The sequence below is a fragment of the Andrographis paniculata genome, unplaced genomic scaffold (assembly GCF_009805555.1).
Source record: "Andrographis paniculata isolate CXL003 unplaced genomic scaffold, ASM980555v1 Contig73END, whole genome shotgun sequence".
Classification (NCBI taxonomy): Eukaryota; Viridiplantae; Streptophyta; class Magnoliopsida; order Lamiales; family Acanthaceae; genus Andrographis; species Andrographis paniculata.
The window spans coordinates 211,032-228,193 of NW_026137610.1; the positions used below are offsets into that span (position 1 = coordinate 211,032).

General features: G+C 38.5%; 3 protein-coding genes and 1 non-coding gene across 10 annotated transcripts; 3 read left to right on the plus strand and 1 right to left on the minus strand.

The window, feature by feature from the left end:
- The first annotated feature begins 1,413 nt into the window (after positions 1-1,413).
- On the plus strand, positions 1,414-1,485 carry TRNAD-GUC (transfer RNA aspartic acid (anticodon GUC)). The gene has a single exon. It is a non-coding gene; the product is annotated as a tRNA-Asp (tRNA).
- A 7-nt stretch (positions 1,486-1,492) lies between these two features.
- Positions 1,493-7,073, plus strand: LOC127265555 (peroxisome biogenesis factor 10). Of its 5 annotated transcripts, XR_007841985.1 has the most exons (13): positions 1,501-1,807; positions 2,058-2,089; positions 2,513-2,602; positions 2,979-3,073; positions 3,166-3,412; positions 3,576-3,645; positions 3,744-3,822; positions 4,217-4,350; positions 4,709-4,803; positions 5,258-5,346; positions 5,445-5,693; positions 6,111-6,147; positions 6,443-7,073. XR_007841985.1 is itself a non-coding variant. In XM_051295399.1 (11 exons), exons 1-11 carry the CDS (start codon positions 1,615-1,617, stop codon positions 5,545-5,547), a joined length of 1,191 nt encoding a protein of 396 aa, XP_051151356.1. In that variant the 5' UTR covers positions 1,506-1,614; the 3' UTR covers positions 5,548-5,693. The 5 variants fall into 5 exon arrangements, 1 of the variants encoding a protein (XP_051151356.1); XR_007841983.1 differs by having other exon boundaries at positions 5,445-6,147; XR_007841984.1 differs by lacking the exon at positions 6,111-6,147.
- A 2,796-nt stretch (positions 7,074-9,869) lies between these two features.
- On the plus strand, positions 9,870-12,708 carry LOC127265557 (thermospermine synthase ACAULIS5). The gene is made up of 9 exons (XM_051295403.1): positions 9,870-10,243; positions 10,357-10,518; positions 10,594-10,696; positions 11,102-11,190; positions 11,384-11,540; positions 11,681-11,756; positions 11,856-11,914; positions 12,012-12,148; positions 12,330-12,708. The coding sequence occupies exons 1-9, from the start codon at positions 10,056-10,058 to the stop codon at positions 12,406-12,408; spliced, it is 1,050 nt and encodes a 349-aa protein (XP_051151360.1). The 5' UTR covers positions 9,870-10,055; the 3' UTR covers positions 12,409-12,708.
- LOC127265556 (mechanosensitive ion channel protein 10-like) lies at positions 12,596-16,407 on the minus strand. Of its 3 annotated transcripts, none has more exons than XM_051295402.1 (6): positions 15,973-16,407; positions 14,141-15,622; positions 13,936-14,056; positions 13,479-13,772; positions 13,201-13,403; positions 12,596-13,056 (listed from the first exon to the last, which is right to left on the minus strand). In XM_051295402.1, exons 2-6 carry the CDS (start codon positions 15,592-15,594, stop codon positions 12,819-12,821), a joined length of 2,310 nt encoding a protein of 769 aa, XP_051151359.1. In that variant the 5' UTR covers positions 15,595-15,622; positions 15,973-16,407; the 3' UTR covers positions 12,596-12,818. The 3 variants fall into 3 exon arrangements, with proteins under 3 accessions (XP_051151359.1, XP_051151358.1, XP_051151357.1); XM_051295401.1 differs by having other exon boundaries at positions 14,141-15,775; positions 15,969-16,407; XM_051295400.1 differs by having other exon boundaries at positions 14,141-15,775; positions 15,871-16,407.
- Between the last annotated feature and the right edge of the window lie 755 nt (positions 16,408-17,162).

Sequence of the window (17,162 nt, forward strand, 5' to 3'; positions counted from 1 at the left end):
TATTATTTTGCAGAGAGAGAGGGAGAGGTGTTGGTTGCTGCCGCTGATGAAGGAATGGCTTTCCAGATTTGATTGAGGTGACTCAGTCATTCATTGTTCTTCATTCTCTTACGAAATGAGAAGAGAAGAGAAGAGGCTAATAGTAGGTAAGGTAAGTGTGTGGATCGCTTACGAGTGTGTTCATTGCGTTTGGTACACTAAGAGGGAAGGGAAGGGAAGGGAGGGGATGGGATCATCGGTCCGGCTCCCCCTCACGTCCCAGCCCTTCCACGCTCCTTGTGTGTGTATATATATTTATATATCACCGGTGGCGGACTCAGAAATATGAGTTAGCAGTGGTTCTTTATGTTTTTAATATATAATACTATTAAAATTATAAAAATTTACAAATATTTAATTTTTTAGCCTCATGGGCTTAAAATAAACATATTTGAACAATTAAATTAAATACTTGTAAAAAATATCTGAACAATAAAAATCTGCACATAACCAAAATATAGTTAGGAGGATTCAACACCCGACCTCTCATTGGCTACGCAAGTATTTAATATATATACAATCATATAGTGTATATGATCATATTTATTTTTTGTGTCATTGTATTTAATATTAAAAATATTTGTATATTTATACAATTTTCTTCTATTAATATTTTTAATTTCTTTTTAATATTTACTATAATAATAATAATAATAATAATATTTGTTTAATCCTGAAAAAAAAAAACCCATATATCATGCATCGTGGTCAAGGGGAGAGAGGTCCAGGATCCTATTCCGGGAGGTAGGGGTAGGTGAATTTGCTTGCTTTGCTTCATTCATTTGAACTGTGATGTGATTTGTATGTACAGATTTGTTCTCTTGTCTTATCGTGTCGTGTCTAGGCTCCGATTGAATGAATTTTTAGAAGAGACTTTTGGCTTCTATTTTAATATAATTTTGTTTCATCAATTTGTATTCACTTTGTGAAAGGTAGAAACATTTTCTAATAAAAATGCGTTCATGCTGGCACCACGTTTGGTTTGGACTACAAATTTACATTTCATACTCATAAACCGTTCATTCTTCGTTTCGTTGTTGATCGTTGATGCTATGCACCTTCATATGATATGATGATATTTATTAATATGTCTATTTCAAATGTTTCTCTTTTTCATCTCTAGGAATAATAATTACATTTTATTTAAAAAAAAAACATGTATTATAATTTATATATAAATAATAAATGGAACTGAATTGAATTGAGTAAATATTAAATAACATCCCTCCCTCCCTAGGAATCCAATAACGCGTCATCATCCCATATAAAATCCAGATTTCTTTATCTTAAAAGTGGATTTGGACTAGAGTACTAGGCGGGACAAAGGTAAATATTAAGGACAAATAAGAAAATCATAATTGAATGTACACATCGGTCGTTGTAGTATAGTGGTGAGTATTCCCGCCTGTCACGCGGGCGACCCGGGTTCGATCCCCGGCAACGGCGTTTTTACTTTTTATTTTTATTTTATTTTTTGATAGATAATCCGCGACGACGTCGTTGCAAGCTTCACGGCACCCACACACCCATCTGAATTTCGTTTCTGAGGCGAGGCAGACAAGACGGAAGACGGGGATGAGTGAGGCAACCGTCACTGCCGGAGATGCTACAACCAATAACAACACCGATGCAGGCCCCAGCCACACCGTCGGTATGCGCAGGTTTCCGGTTGCGGCGCAACCCGAAGTTATGAGAGCAGCCGAGAAGGACGACCAGTACGCTTCCTTCGTCTACGACGCCTGCCGCGACGCCTTCCGACACCTTTTTGGTGCGTGCTCTTGTCAACACTTCCTATTCCCTTTCTCTTCCTGCCCACTACTGAAATTGAAATATTCTCTATTTGGTTGAACCAGAATTTGAAAATTCATATCAATTCTATTCAATTCCTTAGTAATTACTCATAAACTGGATGGCGGAAGTTGTTTTCAAATGCTCTCTCTGATAATATCTCATTAAAATTTGAAGTTTGGGGCGTGAATTTCGTGTAATTTTCAGCGTTTTTTTCCTTGTAATCTCAGGTACGAGAATTGCTGTCGCGTATCAGAGCGAGGTATGCTCCTCTGTGCATTTCTTCCACTTCGTTGCCCTGTTTTAATTATGCTATCTATAAAACTACTGCTATATAATTTTTTTTGATTTAATATATCAAGAATCTGCACTATTTCAATGTTTCGTAATAGTCTCAATGCCATATTTTACCATCTGGAGTGTAGAGAACGATGTGACGTTCTAGCCCGCAGTATTTATATTTAATCGAAATGCTGAAAGAAGTTGCATGAAATTCCTTACACATCTATTGCGCTGTGTTTTCGCATTTGTTAGAATTATGAGCACTGCCTGTCATTTGATTGTATGACTCAAATTTTTCAAAGGTTGGTGTTTTTGATAATTTCTACTTTGATTTATTACAATAAAGTAATATTGTAAGATAAATAACCAGTGTTCTAATTAAAGCGGACATGGTTATTGTCAGGCTAAACTTTTGGGACAGATGCTCTATTATGTATTGACAACTGGTGCTGGGAAACAAACCCTTGGAGAGGAATATTGTGATATAACTCAGGTATGCATCCTCATTCGTGTTCTTTTGTGCATGTGGAAGTGCTTGAGTTCCTTCTGTTTGGTAATACATACATACAGACATACACATGTATATCTAAGTCTTCAAGTCTTATCCATGTCTTTACAGAATGCAAGTACCTCTATTCTAATGTTTCCGGGCAACTTGATGCATGTCTATTTGAAGTTGATTGAAGTTTGAGCAGCAAAATGCTTTGTTTGAACTTTGATCATATGAAATCTTCTCTATCCAAATTATTGCCTTTTTATGTGCCATTGTACTCTGATGCTTCAACTTTAAATTTCAAAAGAATGAGTAGACTTTTTTTATGCCACATAATAGATATGATTGGCAATCGATCTATAAATGCCTTTTACAGGTTGCAGGACCTTATGGGCTTCCTCCAACTCCAGCAAGACGTTCTCTTTTTATTTTTTATCAGACAGCTTTGCCTTACATTGCTGAAAGAATCAGGTTCTGCTATATGGCTCATCCCTCTTTGCTGCTCTTGAGTTTCAGGTTATTTAAAGTCATACGTCTGGCTTTTGCATTTGTTTTCTCTGCAGCTCACGTGTTAATTCTCAAGGCATCACCATGGCTGAATCACTGTCTGATGATATCACTGACAGTGAAACCATGTCAAGCAGTCAAATTCAGCCTACATCTAGTGTTGAAATGCCATCTTCATCCAATTCAGGGGTTGCTGTTTCAGCTTTGTCTAGATTACAAACCAGAATCACTAGGTTATGGTTCAGTGCTGTTTGGAGATGGCCCTCGGTATATGCATTCTTCCACCAGATTTCAACTGCATGTGTACTGTCAAAATTTCCATCAGGCCAAGATATCATTATCTGGGTTTTGAATGATTTGTGTCGGCATTGAGATGTTTATAGATTCAACAGCAAGAATCCACTCTCACCATCTCTTAACCTTGTTATATTCCTCAGCTGATTTAACCTTCGTAATGTTTGTCCAGGTGCTACCTATAGCCCGTGAATTTCTCATGTTGGCTCTCCGTACAAACCTCATGTTCTTTTATTTTGAAGGTGATGTGGGCCCACAAGATCTTTGATTATAAAGGATCAAGTAGGAATTCCAATAGAAAGTTATTCTTTGTAATTCTCATCTCAGGTTTCTTTGGCAGGCATTTATTATCATTTATCAAAACGAGCTTCGGGGATCCGTTATGTATTTATTGGAAAACCAACCAATCAACGGCCTAGGTAAACTTACAATTTGCATTAACAGTCGAGCCCATTTTGCGGGAGGACCTTGTCTTATTGATGTATCAGCATTCGTTTTCTGAAATTTACTTACCGATATCTTATATTTGGTTGATGTTCAAAAGGGTCTAAGTATTTTGGTGTTCAAAGGGTCTAACTATTTTCATTATGCTCATAAAAAGGATTTGGAATTTGTCCTTGCAAGAGTCTTTTAGATATTTTTTGTTTGCTATTGCTTATTACACTCTTAATTGTAACATTGATGATCTTGAGTGCTACTAAGTTCATTGAGAGCATATGTTCTGCAGACAGGAAAGTGTTGGCACAATTTGTTTCATCTTATTTCTCAGATTACTATGTCAGGTTTGTTCCCTGATAATTTCCTCTATTACAGATATCAAATATTGGGTGTTTTCCTACTAGTTCAGTTGTGTATAATCGCTGCTGAAGGATTGAGGAGAAGTAGCTTATCGTCTTTTGCTACTCCATTTCAACAAGTGTCTCTTGGTGCTTATCAAATGTCAGCAGGTTATTCCTTGGCTGCATTGAAAGTGCTAAGCATTACTATTATTTACTTCCAGTTTTTGTGTTTTCATTAGTTTTGCACTTCTTATTTTTTTAAGCTTAAGAACTAATGAGTACATGGGTTGATAAGAAGAGAGATTCATCATAGATTTTTTGTACCCTTGGAAGTTTTAGCATATCTCTGAAACTGTAGGAACACAATTGGTTTGGCCTTTTGTTGGGTGTTTAATTGTTCTGACGCATGATTTAGTAATCACTGTATAAATTTTATGAATAATTGTGGAGATGTTTTGCATCAATGCTTTCTTATGTTAATGCTTGTATAAATGAAGCCTTAGATTCTAAATATAATAGTTTCCAGGAAGAGGTCTACCTGTCTTAAATGAGGAAGGTAATATTATAACCGAGGACTCTGGAAAGAGCAGTGGTGCTTCAGAATCCACATCGACTTCTGAGGTACGCTTTAATCCACAGAAAATTGTTATAAAGGAGCATCTGTGTCCTGTTCTGGATTGTTTATGCACAACATTGAGGAACTGCATCCACATCCACCTATGAAATTAATATGAAAGCTGGGGCAGCCACCAGCCAGCCACTGCTTTCTGTGAATTTAATGGAGTTGTGCTTGTATCCGATGTTTTCTTAGTCATGATGTCTAGTAATTTGAGTGTATGCCTATTTTTGTTAATATTATTATTATTATTATTATTAATATTATATTGTTAGAACTTATCCCAGCCAGTATAGTAGGAATGCTAGTTCCTGGTTTCACTCATCTGCAAAAGTTACAAGGCTTGTCATTTGTGTGGTTGCTGATTTTTGTTGTTGTTGAAGTAACTTAAATTGAATGAAACTGGTTCCCACAGCTAATATTATTATGAGCATCTAAAAATGATTGATTGGTGGCCAGTCTCAGGTTGGTGGAGTGAGCAAGTGCACGCTTTGCCTTAGCAACCGCCAACATCCAACAGCCACTCCTTGTGGTCATGTATTTTGCTGGTATGATTCTTCTGGTGCTGCTCTGTCTCATATAGCCAATTCATTCATGCCCTCCTCCTTTCTCATAGGTATGTATGTAATGTAAATTCTGGTAATAGGAATTGCATAATGGAATGGTGTAATGAAAAGCCCGAGTGCCCGCTCTGTCGATCTCCTGTGTCTCATTCAAGTCTGGTTTGCCTATACCATTCTGATTTCTAAGCAGAAACGAAGAGGCGATCTCAGAATGAATGCGGAATATATGTGATCTGCCTTGGGCCTGGTTGAATTGATTAAAGTTAAAAACCATGCGTGCATGCTGTGGGACAGAGACAGACGGAAGGACGCCCTCAAACACGTACAGGAAGGTTGGCCCGCTGAACCTAACCTAACCTAACATAACCAGTCTTTTATATGACTTGAACATTATGATCGTATCTATCTGTCCGTCTCCACTACAGTTGAGCCTAATTTTATTGGTGGCTGGCTACAAAAATTAAGATAGAATGAACCTGGAACCTAACATTACATCCCATCCCATCGCACACGTTACGTGGCCAACCACCGATCTGTCAGACCCTAAATTAGCTTGCTAACCAGCCAGTAGTCGAACCCTTGGGTTGGGTTGGATGTTTCATTCTACTTTAATTTCCCAGCTTCCATCGCTTGTTATGTTAGAGTACAAGAGTGTCAAAGTTATAATTATTTGGAAGTAGTTCGTACCTTGTGAACACAATCGAGTACTCGCTCACTCGTGCAAAATGTGTCTTTTTTTTTTTTTGTAGTGTCCTTTTACGAGTGAAGTGACAAGATAAGTGGTGGGTAAGTGGAGTGGCGCACAATGAATTGTATTCTATTGCAATATCCCCCTCCCCTACACATACCCGCGTGTATTACAATATCTTGTATTCTTTTCTAAATTTACTTTTCCTTTCCTAATGTTAAATTTATTTTATTACTGATTTTAATGAAGTCAACAAATGAATTTTAACTATTATTTTTCACACTTATCTCACTATCTTTATCATTAATTTTTTTTTAATTCTAACTAAAATTTAAAAATATTCCAATTATTATATTTATTTGTAGCTGATACAAATGCTCTAATCTCGTGCAGACGCAAACACGTGCAACGTATGGAAAGCCGTTGCTAGCCTAGCCTAGCCTAGCCTACCTATGCATGAATTCATGAATGATCGAGAGAGAGAGAGAAACAAACAATCTATATATGGAAAACCCTGGCTAGCCTAGCCTACCTCTTCTTCTTCCTCTTCCTCTTCCAAGTGAAATTCCAATAATTAAATTTAGGGGTGGGGTGTATTGATTTGATTAATCTTGGATGCAGTTGAACCATATCTATCTATCTATGTGTGTGGGAATTGATGAGTCATTAATTAAGCAACGCAGTAGTAGGATGATTTCAAGGTTTCCAACTCGATCGAGATCGATCTCTTATGTATCTGAGTATGTATGTCTGTAGTGGCTGGGGCAGACCACTGTTACACGTGCGTGCATCTGTGTGTGTGTGCGCGCTAATTTGAAAGCTTTTACTTTAACCCCCCAGCCATATACTATTAGAATATATTAATTAATTAATGCTCATTGCTCTCTCGCTCCCCCACACCACACCCCCTCCCTCTACCGGTGATTGTATATGTATATATATATAAGCAAGCAACAAGCAGTACGTACGTACGCACACAAAGTGAATCATTTATATTATGATGCTGTTGCTACTACTTACAATACATGTAATTGTTTGTTTGTTTGTTTGTTTGTGGCATTCTGGCATGCATGGTTATTATTATTAATATTAATTACTAGTATTATAGATGGAGTGGAGTGGAGTGGTGTGGGCACGGGCACAGGCACAGGCACAGGCACAGGCACACAAACGCATGCATGTCGTCACATTCACAGGAGGCGTGATGTGTTGTGTGTGTCGTGTTTGAAAGAATGGAATGGAATGGAATATACCCATAACTAATTATTAATTAAAAGTAAAGGATATATTTACCCCTCCCCATTCACTGCATTATAGTTATATGACTATGAGAGAGAAGGAAGAGAGAGAGAGAGAGAGAGAGAGAGAGAGAGAGCCCTAATGATGATATGTGGCGGCATATGCTCCATCCTCATCATATTTACTAATATAATGACAATAATAATAATAATAATAATATTGATGATGTGTGTCTGTCTCTCTGTCTCTCTGTCTCTCTATTCTCTAATAACAGTAATAATAATAATAATAATATTATTATTATCGAGGGGGGCAGCATGGTGAAGTAGGTGATGGATTCCTGGGCAGGCCTTGGAGAGTCACTGCTGATTAAAACAATTTCAACTACTTCTTCTTCTTCTTCTTCTTCTCCCCCAAAGTCAAATTAATTAAACCAATTAACTGATCAGATCCGGCTCTGATGAGTGGATTGATCGAGTAGCGACCTGTCTGTATGTTCGGCCACCCAGCCCAGCCCAGCCCAGTACTCTTTCTTCTTCGTGATGATTTTGGCTGTTGTCCATTCACAAATGGATGATAGATACTTATAATTTATAGATCAGAACAACTTCTTTCACTTTAATTAATCTATGGAATTAATAATATTAATATTCAGTCACTAGTGACCCACCCACCCTGCGACGACTAGTAGTAGTAGTAGTACTATTATATGGCACGCATGTATTAATTAATTTGTTGATGAAAAGCTTTGACCCACACACACATACTATTATTATATTATATTATATTATATTATATAGCTAGTCTAAATGAGATGGGTGGGATGGAAATAATAATAACAACATACTCCATTGACTTAGTGGAGATGTGACATTCTAAGAAAAATACTGACAACAACTTTATATATATATATATATATATTGCCAAAAGTCCCTGAAAATGATTGCCAAAGCCTGCACTGCACCCAACCCAACCCAACCCAACCCAACCCGAAGACAATATAGATATATATTATATGCAAATCTGGATCCATGCATCTGCACCCGAGAAAGTGAGTGTTTTTAACATATGAATGAATACGGAAAGGAGCACTTTCTGGGTTGTGTTGTGTCCCCCCACTCACACAACATCACACTGCATACAGTGATACAGCACCAGCTCCTAATTACTTGCTATTACAAGCCAACTTAGCCATGGAAAATTATTATTATTATTATTAATGTTGGCCTTAATTGGAGTGCAGTTTCCACCTCGACGACGATGTATGTAAATATTATACAATAATAATAATAATAGATATAGATATGGATAAAAAAAAATAATAATAATAAAAAGTTAGTGGAAAAAGCGCACGCTTGAGCGAGAGTGAAAGAGGGAGGGAGGGAGGGCCTACAGCCCCCCTGTACCCCCCACCCACTCACAACTCACGCCATTCTCTCTCTCTCCACCTAAGCTACAAAATGCACCTACTACTACTACTATTATATGAATGTATAATCATATATTTCTTGCTTATATATGTATACGTTCCTTCTTTATATCTATACCTGTATATATTATATGTAATCATTTTTTTGTTTATTTCAAATATATTTATAAATTATTATTATATATAGAAAAGATTGAAAAATAAAATAATTACAAAATTAGTAGATTTAAGATAAATATATGGTATATATATTTAATATGATTTTGATCCAAATTAAAATCAAAGCCGGATGGGTGATGTCTTGAGTATCGATCCGTTATATATAAACAATACATTACGATACAATAATAAAAATAAATAGAGATAGGGATCCGATCAAAAATAAATAAATAAATAGAGATAGGAAAGGAAATATTGGGCAATGAGTAGTAGGTAAGATAAGGTAGCCTAGCCTTGCCTAGCCTAGCGTGGGCAAAATGGGCCCACATAAGTCACGCGTTCCGTTTCCATTTCCATTCCTAATTAAGATATGAATGATTTCTTGATTTCGCAAATGCCAATTCCTACCTAGCAAATATATATATATGTTACGTGTAAGTGCAACTGCGGGCAGGGCAGGGCAGGGCAGGGCAGGGGTAGCGCAGGCCTAACTAATTAAGCCGTCCTGGCTAATTACCTATATAGATAATATATATTGGCATGCAATTCCATTGATTTTAAACGTTGGTATTTAGATTAGAGATTAGATTAATTACTCTTAATTAATTAATTATATATATTATTAATCAAGTAATATTAAGTGGCGCATGCATGATATATTATTATACTAGTTGATGATATGATACGATACGAGGACACCATCATCAATAACTACCAATTAATATATATATATATATATATATGTATGAGATCGATGCATGGGGCGGGTCAACACAACTCGACAAAGACAAGACAAGATCATATAGTTTTAAAAAGGATGCGCGTGTTTGTATGTATGTATGTATGCATGCATGCAGCAACTACTAACTAGCCCCCCTCCCTCGCTAGGTGTGGACGAGGGAGAGAGAGAGAGAGAGAGAGAGAGAGAGAGAGAGAGAGAGAGAGAGGGGGGGGGGGTTGGATGGCTATAAAAAGGCAGGGCTGGCGTCGCAGTTGCTGCATGCCCCCCCACCCCACCCCACCCCACCCCAACACATTTCATTTCCCCGAGTTGCTACTTACATACACTCATCACTTGAAATCTAAATTCCAATCTTTCTTTCTTTCTTTCTTTTCTGAATAACAACAATAATCATAATAATACTTCTTCATCCGCGACAGCAGCTTAATTAAGTAAGTATGCAGGGCGAAGCAATCAACTTCTTCCCGTACGCCAATGGTTTCACAAGGATCCACTATGAAACCAAAACCAAATCCACCATTAATATGGATCAAGATCAACAGCAAGAGCCAGAGCAAGAGGCTGCTTGTGATTGGTTTGAGGAGGAAATAGATGTTGATCTCAAGTGGTCCTTCGCTCTCAACAGGTTCGATTCCATCCATCCATTTCACCTCTCACCTCTATTACCACATATGCTATCTCTCTCTCTCGCCATGCATGTTCCATTTATATTTGTATCGTCGTCATGGATGATCACAGAGTGCTGCACAGAGGAACGAGTGAGTACCAGGACATTGCCCTCTTGGACACAAAGCGCTTCGGCAAGGTGCTGGTGATTGATGGGAAGATGCAGAGTGCTGAGATTGATGAGTTCATATATCACGAATGCTTGATCCATCCGCCACTTTTATGCCACCCCAAGTGAGTATATATACATATATATTAACTGGATGGATGGATGGATTGATGTAATTGTAATTGTAATTGTGGTTGCAGCCCCAAAAGTGTGTTCATAATGGGAGGGGGCGAAGGCTCCGCAGCAAGAGAAGCGTTGAGGCATACATCAATCCACAAAGTGGTGATGTGCGATATCGATCAGGTCTCTCCTCTGTCCTTCTAATCAATAATTAATTAATTAAAGCTGTTGATGATTAAGGTGGCAGGCAGGCAAGGCATTAAGGGACACCCACACCCTTTTTTGTCCTGTCCTGTTACTACTGTGCATGCTTTGTTTGACCCACCTTAACTAATATCTTCATATCTATGCCTTTCCTGTCCATGGGGGTCGATATTAGTTAATTAATTAATTAATTAATAGGCACGCCTGCCTGGGTAGCTAGAGAAGATACTGATCCTAGTTTGGTAGTGAAGTGATCGATGATATGCCGTATGAGCGAGCGATTATCCTCTCAATTATTTGAATTTGATATCTGCAGCAGTGCTGTACTGATTCACAATATGATATAATTAAACCACCAACAAAATTGGAAATGTATGGCTGCAGGAGGTGGTCGACTTCTGCAGGAAGCATCTCTCAGCAAATCACGAGGCTTTCCGAAACATGAAGCTTGAGTTGGTGATAAACGACGCCAAGTAAGTCGTCCCTGCCACAATTAATTAATTAATTAATACCACCAGAATATACGTATGTATGTACTGTCAAAGTCAAAGTCAAACAAACACTTCAAGTAGTCAGCTGCAAGCTGCAGAGTGCTGATGATCAGATGAGTTGAGTTGATAACCGATGATATATCTAATCTAATCTTTTGAAATATGAATGCTGCAGAGCTGAACTGGAGGAGAGGAGGGAGAAATTCGATGTGATAGTGGGAGATTTAGCGGATCCAGTGGAAGGAGGGCCATGCTACCAACTCTACACCAAATCGTTCTATCAAAACATCCTCAAGCCTAAGCTCGCCTACAATGGCATCTTTGTTACCCAGGTCAACTCTCTCTCTCTCTCTCTCTCTCTGTCTGTCTGTCTGTCTGTCTTGTTTGTGAAGCAGCTATTATTACTACTACTATTATACTAGTAGTATCTGACTTTCAAAATATATATATATATATATAAATATATATATAGGCCGGACCAGCTGGAGTGTTCACTCATAAGGAAGTCTTCTCTTCAATATACAACACCATCAAACAGGTTTTCAAGTGTACGTAACCCAATCCAATCCTCTCTCACTCTGCCCTGCACCATTTCATTTCTGTATTTCTGTTACTCACTCTGACTTCACCTCTCGCTCAAAACACAGATGTTCGCGCTTACACAGCTCATGTGCCCTCCTTTGCTGATACATGGGGCTGGGTAATTGTAAGTACATCTATCTATCTATTTATCTGTTCATCATTCATTCAATTATTAATTCATTCATTCATCCAATTATTAATTCATTCTTTCATTCACACAGGCATCTGATCAGCCACTGGGCATAGAAGCTGGGAAGATGGACAAGAAGATTGCAGAAAGAATTGATGGGGAGCTCCTCTACTTGAATGGTGCCTCCTTTGTTTCCTCCACCATCTTAAACAAGACTGTGGCTAAAACGTACGTCGTCATTGATTATCTTCTTATCAACCCACCTCACCCCACCCCCTCCATCCATCTGCATGCCAGCCAGCCATTCAATCAATCAATGAATCCTCAATTCTCTCTCTCTATGATACTCTACCATATTGTCCTTCAATAACGTAACTGGTTGTCGGTGCTGTCTGTTCTGTTCCTTCAGGTTGAAGAATGAGACTCATGTCTACTCCGAGGATAATGCTAGGTTCATTCATGGCCAGGGGCTAGCACTTCGGAATTGAGCTCACTGTACAGTAAAAACAAAACAAAACAAACAGACAAAGAAAAAGAGAGAGGCGGAGATTGATTTGAAGGAATTATGGATTGGGGATGGAATTAGTGATTAATTATTATTATTATATACAGTATTAGGAGAAAACTTTAGAAGAAACCAATTAAGGTGTTTATGCATGCTTTGGGTTGGGTGACTATATATTTATATTATATTATATTATATTATATATATATATATATAGATATGTATGTATGTATGAGTGACCGTTGCTGCTGCTGGCCTGTCTGTGCCTTGTGCCTTTGTATGAATGAAATAGCAATTTGCTTCCTTCCCGCAAGAATTTTTCCATAAGTTGGAATGCTTGACATTAAAGAGCCATACTAAAACAAAATTAGTCTAGACTCTAGCGACGGTTAATTAGCAGCGGAGAAGGTTGACTTGTTGAGGAAGGAGATCATATCCAATATTGAGGTCTTCAAAGATTTGCTTCACTTCCAGCACCAATCCACTTCGTCTTCTGTTCCTCTCTGCAAAGTCTTGGAAGTTCATTGTGTGATTGAAGTACACAGCCATCTTGATCTTGTTCACATTCTCAATCTCTTTCACCACCACATTGTGATTGGGATGCCAGTGTTGGGGATTCTTCTCCAAGTACCTGCCATGCCATCCCATCCCCATCAATACAACAACAGAAAAATTAATTCAATAATTTATGCATTTCTTCAAACTTGATGAAGCTGCTCTGGAACCAGATAGATAGATAGATAGATAGATGATCAGAAACAAAAACATGACTCACTTTTTAATCTTCTCCTTCAAAGCGCCGATTTTCTCAACGGGAGTCTTGAAATCAATAGAGAACTCCAGTGCATCACTCATGTCTGGGCTTCTGTAGAAATTGCTAATGGGTTTGGTAGCCAATACTGAATTCGGATAGTATATCTTCTCATTATCAAACTTCAGGAAGACGGTTGTCAAAATATTCATCTCCTCCACGATCATCTGTGCAAACCAAAGCATGATTTTAGCATCCAGACAGGCGGCATGATGTAGCAGCAGCTTATCAAAGTCACTCACCTGGACTCCATCAATAACACACCGATCACCAACATCAAAGGGATGCATTACAAACACAAACACAATAGCCTCAAATATAGTTTTGCAGGTGTTCCCAAACACAAACACTGCAAGAACAATCTGCGACGACATAAATACAAGCACTTTGGTGGTCGCTATTCTTGTCAACAGAAGCCACACTATAATCATGATCATGATCAGAATCACTGTAACGAGCTTGTTCAATTGGTTCACAGCTGTTTTAGTGTCGTTCAGGGCATGAGCTAGCGCTTTCCGCCCTTTGTAAACCTTCACCTGCACCACCAAGATTCATAATAAATCAATTCCACAAAAATTGAGTCACCAAAAACTTTCGCATCTGAAGTGTTAGCAATCCGATGAGATATTAAACCCAGTCTTAGGTTAGGTAACATGATCCACACTTCCAAATTAAGCATAACAAGGCTTGGTTGCATACCACCCACTCAGTCAAAGCTTTTCTATCAATCTTTCCACTCTCAGCCACATCAATCATTGGAAGCACAACCTCCACCTCTTCTTTGATCATGAATCTGCTAAGGTCCATGGCGTCAATGTACCTGAAAACATAACAGTATAGATTACCCGTAAATGAAGATGCAATTAAGAGAAGTTCTTAGTGTATATATATACATATAGCTCACCTGCAACCAGGTTGGGATACGTTTCTGAAAATGTGATACGCAGCAGCAATTGCTTCCTCCTCATTGGTAATCTCTTTGTCCTTTTGTTCATTACCTCTATCGTAGGCACTCTCATCTATGACGTTGGAAAGGGTCGTCAAACCCGAATTAGATATAGCATCAACTAACATCTTCATGGTCCAAGCCGACACTTTATCTTGTTTCATCCGATGAAGTTTATTCATGTCAATAACCTCCTCCTTCTTTTCCTTCCCACCTTTCTCCTTGTTGGCAATGGGGACACTGAGCCTACTCACATTGCTGCCCGTTTTTGCATAGACATTTGCCGACTCCATCACTGGTGGCCCGGATAGCGACAGCATGACATATTGATGAAAGATTGATTCCTGAATTCTGTCGAAGAATGCATTCACGTGGAATGAAGATGCCAATAGTTTTAGCAGCAGAGTTTTCAACAACCACAAGAAAGCACCAATTAGCAACGAAGAAATCGTCCATGTGATGAAATCTAATACCCGAGAGGCCGCGAGTGATCGTCCTACCCCCTGCTGAAATAGCAGAACCCAAGTGACGAGCACCACAGTCAGCCATATAAAGACCTGCACACTCTTCTTCAAGGCATAAACAAAATACAGAACCTTCTTTTTGAGCAGATAGTTCAACTCGATCACCAAAACAACAAAATGCATCAACCATTTTGTAACCAACAAGCCACTAAATGTCACCAAAATCAGCAGACACCACCTCCAAAATTGCAAGTCCCAAACTGTCCAATTTCGCACCATATCAACAGTCAAGCTGACAACCAAACACCCCAACATGAAAAGAAACAGTAACCACTCACACAAAACCTTGACCTTCACTTTCCTATACTTGAGCTTGTTTCTACTTCTAACTTTCTTATATATTTCTTCATCGTCATCCCCTCCTCCAACGCCGCTGCCGCCAGGGGATGGCGTTTTGGGACTTTCTGGCACTGATCTATTACTAGTTCCAACAGCCCCACCCTTAATACTCGGCGAACCTCGGGTAGAGACTACTACACATTCTTCAGCTAAGGCTTCATTTTCAAGCATTCTACTGTCAATAGGGACAGACTGCTCGCCAAACCTTGATTTGGGCTTTGAGTAAACTGACCTTGATAGGGACTTTAGACGAGTGAGACTATCATCTTTGGGGATTTTGGGTGGTTTATTGACAGCCCTTGATGTTTCAATTGAAGGGCTTCTGGGTGACACTGACTTTGGGGCACCACCGAGACTTGAATCGTTAGATGATCTGCGCGGTGAATCAGCCGAGCATTTATGCATTTGTTCCTTGGAAGCATCCGGCGAAGAAAATCTTGAACGTTTTTCATCTCCAGGGATGCTGATTATAACATCGTTCGCCGGTCCCTGCTTTTCGGCCATGCTTATTTCTCCGCTCGTCTTTGGAAGTTGACAAGATGAATCCATTCAAAGCGAGACAGGACTGGAGTTGCACCTAAAACCATGTGAATAGCAGAAAAATCTCAACCTTTCTAGGCTAGGGAAGTAATACAAACTCAAACAGCTTTTTAAAAATTAAAATAAAATAATAGAACGAGGCGGTGGCGCCTGATAAATTGTCTCTTCCGAAGAGTCCGAGCGTTGCATCCTACCACAAGGACAAACGCAAATGAACAAAACCCAAAATGTATATCACGAATTTAAAAAAGCTACGAATTGCCAAAAAGGAAAAAGATGAAAAACCATAGAGCTATGTTGGTCAAAACAATTAGCTAATATAATTGAAAAGGGTTGTTCGCGTCGTTATCGTTCAAAGAGGCGGTGATGGCCGAAAACCAAACATGCCTGAGGAGAAATGCCCGATCGATGCTTCAGCCTGCAGTGCTCATCCCAAAGTTTTTGTATTGATAGACAATGACATTGCATTCACAGGACTAATGAGTTGAAGAGCAGAGATGAAAGCAAGCTTGTGAGAGAGTGGTAGTAGTAGTGTGGGGGTGGGTAGATTAAGGAGTCTGTCTGCCGAAGGATGGATGGATGGGATGGATGGATGTACATGGGATGGGTAGCCGTGTCGTCTGTGCACTACACAACTGAACTGGTTCCGTCGTCGTCCTTGTGAAGCGCAGACGAGTATCGAGCATCTCTATCCATCTTTGTAGCTCCCAATAATTTATAGACTATCCGTATGATGCCGCCCCGCCCCAATCCGCCCTAGCCGTTGCCATCGAATTTACTTGGTGGATGACTATCACTGTAAGGGCATGGGATCGCCCCCTGTTCGCCGACGTCACTCACCCACATCAAGTAATGTATATATATATATATATATATATTATACATGTACATGTATATATTAATATAATTTAGATATTGTATATATACACTATGTATCAACATAACAAATTTTTGGAGGTTCTATGGCTTATTCATTAGTTATGGATATAAATTTTTTTTAATTTCTTTATCTGACCTGTGAGCTTCCTACTCGACCTGGGTTATTCATATTATCTCATTGATTTCACATTCATTGTAATTCATTTTTAAAAATAAATTAAATATTTAATTATTATTTGATTTTTTAATTTATAAAACGAGAATTCCTACAATAAATTCATCAAGAGGACTAGGAAGAAGGGCAGATGATCTCATCCCTACAGTAGGGTCGTATGTTTAAAATTGTCACCCACTTTTTATATGTTAAAAAAAACTACTTTAAATCGAAAGGAATGAAATATTTTTTTTAATATAAAAAAAAAAAAAAAATTATACATTTTTGTTAAAATACCCTCTTCAACTTAAAGCTATTATTTATGTACATTTTTTTTTTTTTTTTCTTTCACTTCAGTGACGTTGAAGAAGAATAAAAAATAACAATATTATATTAGAAAAATAAATTGAAGTTTTGCCCTCATAAATGTTTTTAATCATCCTAGCCCAGGCCTTTGTGCGACAAAAGACAGTCACACACACGCACTGTACAAATGATTAGGCAGATAATTCAAAGAAGTGGGTGGATGCGTGGGTAGGTAGGT

Coding starts and splice junctions, on each gene's coding strand:
- LOC127265555 (XM_051295399.1), top strand. CDS start 1,615: ATGAGTGAGGCAACCGTCACTGCCGGAGATGCTACAACCAATAACAAC. Junction 3,377..3,575: donor CTGTTTGGAGATGGCCCTCG/GTATATGCATTC, acceptor ATGTTTGTCCAG/GTGCTACCTATAGCCCGTGA. Junction 5,347..5,444: donor TGTGGTCATGTATTTTGCTG/GTATGATTCTTC, acceptor TTCTGGTAATAG/GAATTGCATAATGGAATGGT.
- LOC127265556 (XM_051295402.1), bottom strand. CDS start 15,594: ATGGATTCATCTTGTCAACTTCCAAAGACGAGCGGAGAAATAAGCATG. Junction 13,404..13,478: donor GTGTTATTGATGGAGTCCAG/GTGAGTGACTTT, acceptor TGGTTTGCACAG/ATGATCGTGGAGGAGATGAA. Junction 13,057..13,200: donor TTGAAGGAGAAGATTAAAAA/GTGAGTCATGTT, acceptor ATGGCATGGCAG/GTACTTGGAGAAGAATCCCC.
- LOC127265557 (XM_051295403.1), top strand. CDS start 10,056: ATGCAGGGCGAAGCAATCAACTTCTTCCCGTACGCCAATGGTTTCACA. Junction 11,191..11,383: donor TTGGTGATAAACGACGCCAA/GTAAGTCGTCCC, acceptor TGAATGCTGCAG/AGCTGAACTGGAGGAGAGGA. Junction 11,541..11,680: donor ATGGCATCTTTGTTACCCAG/GTCAACTCTCTC, acceptor ATATATATATAG/GCCGGACCAGCTGGAGTGTT.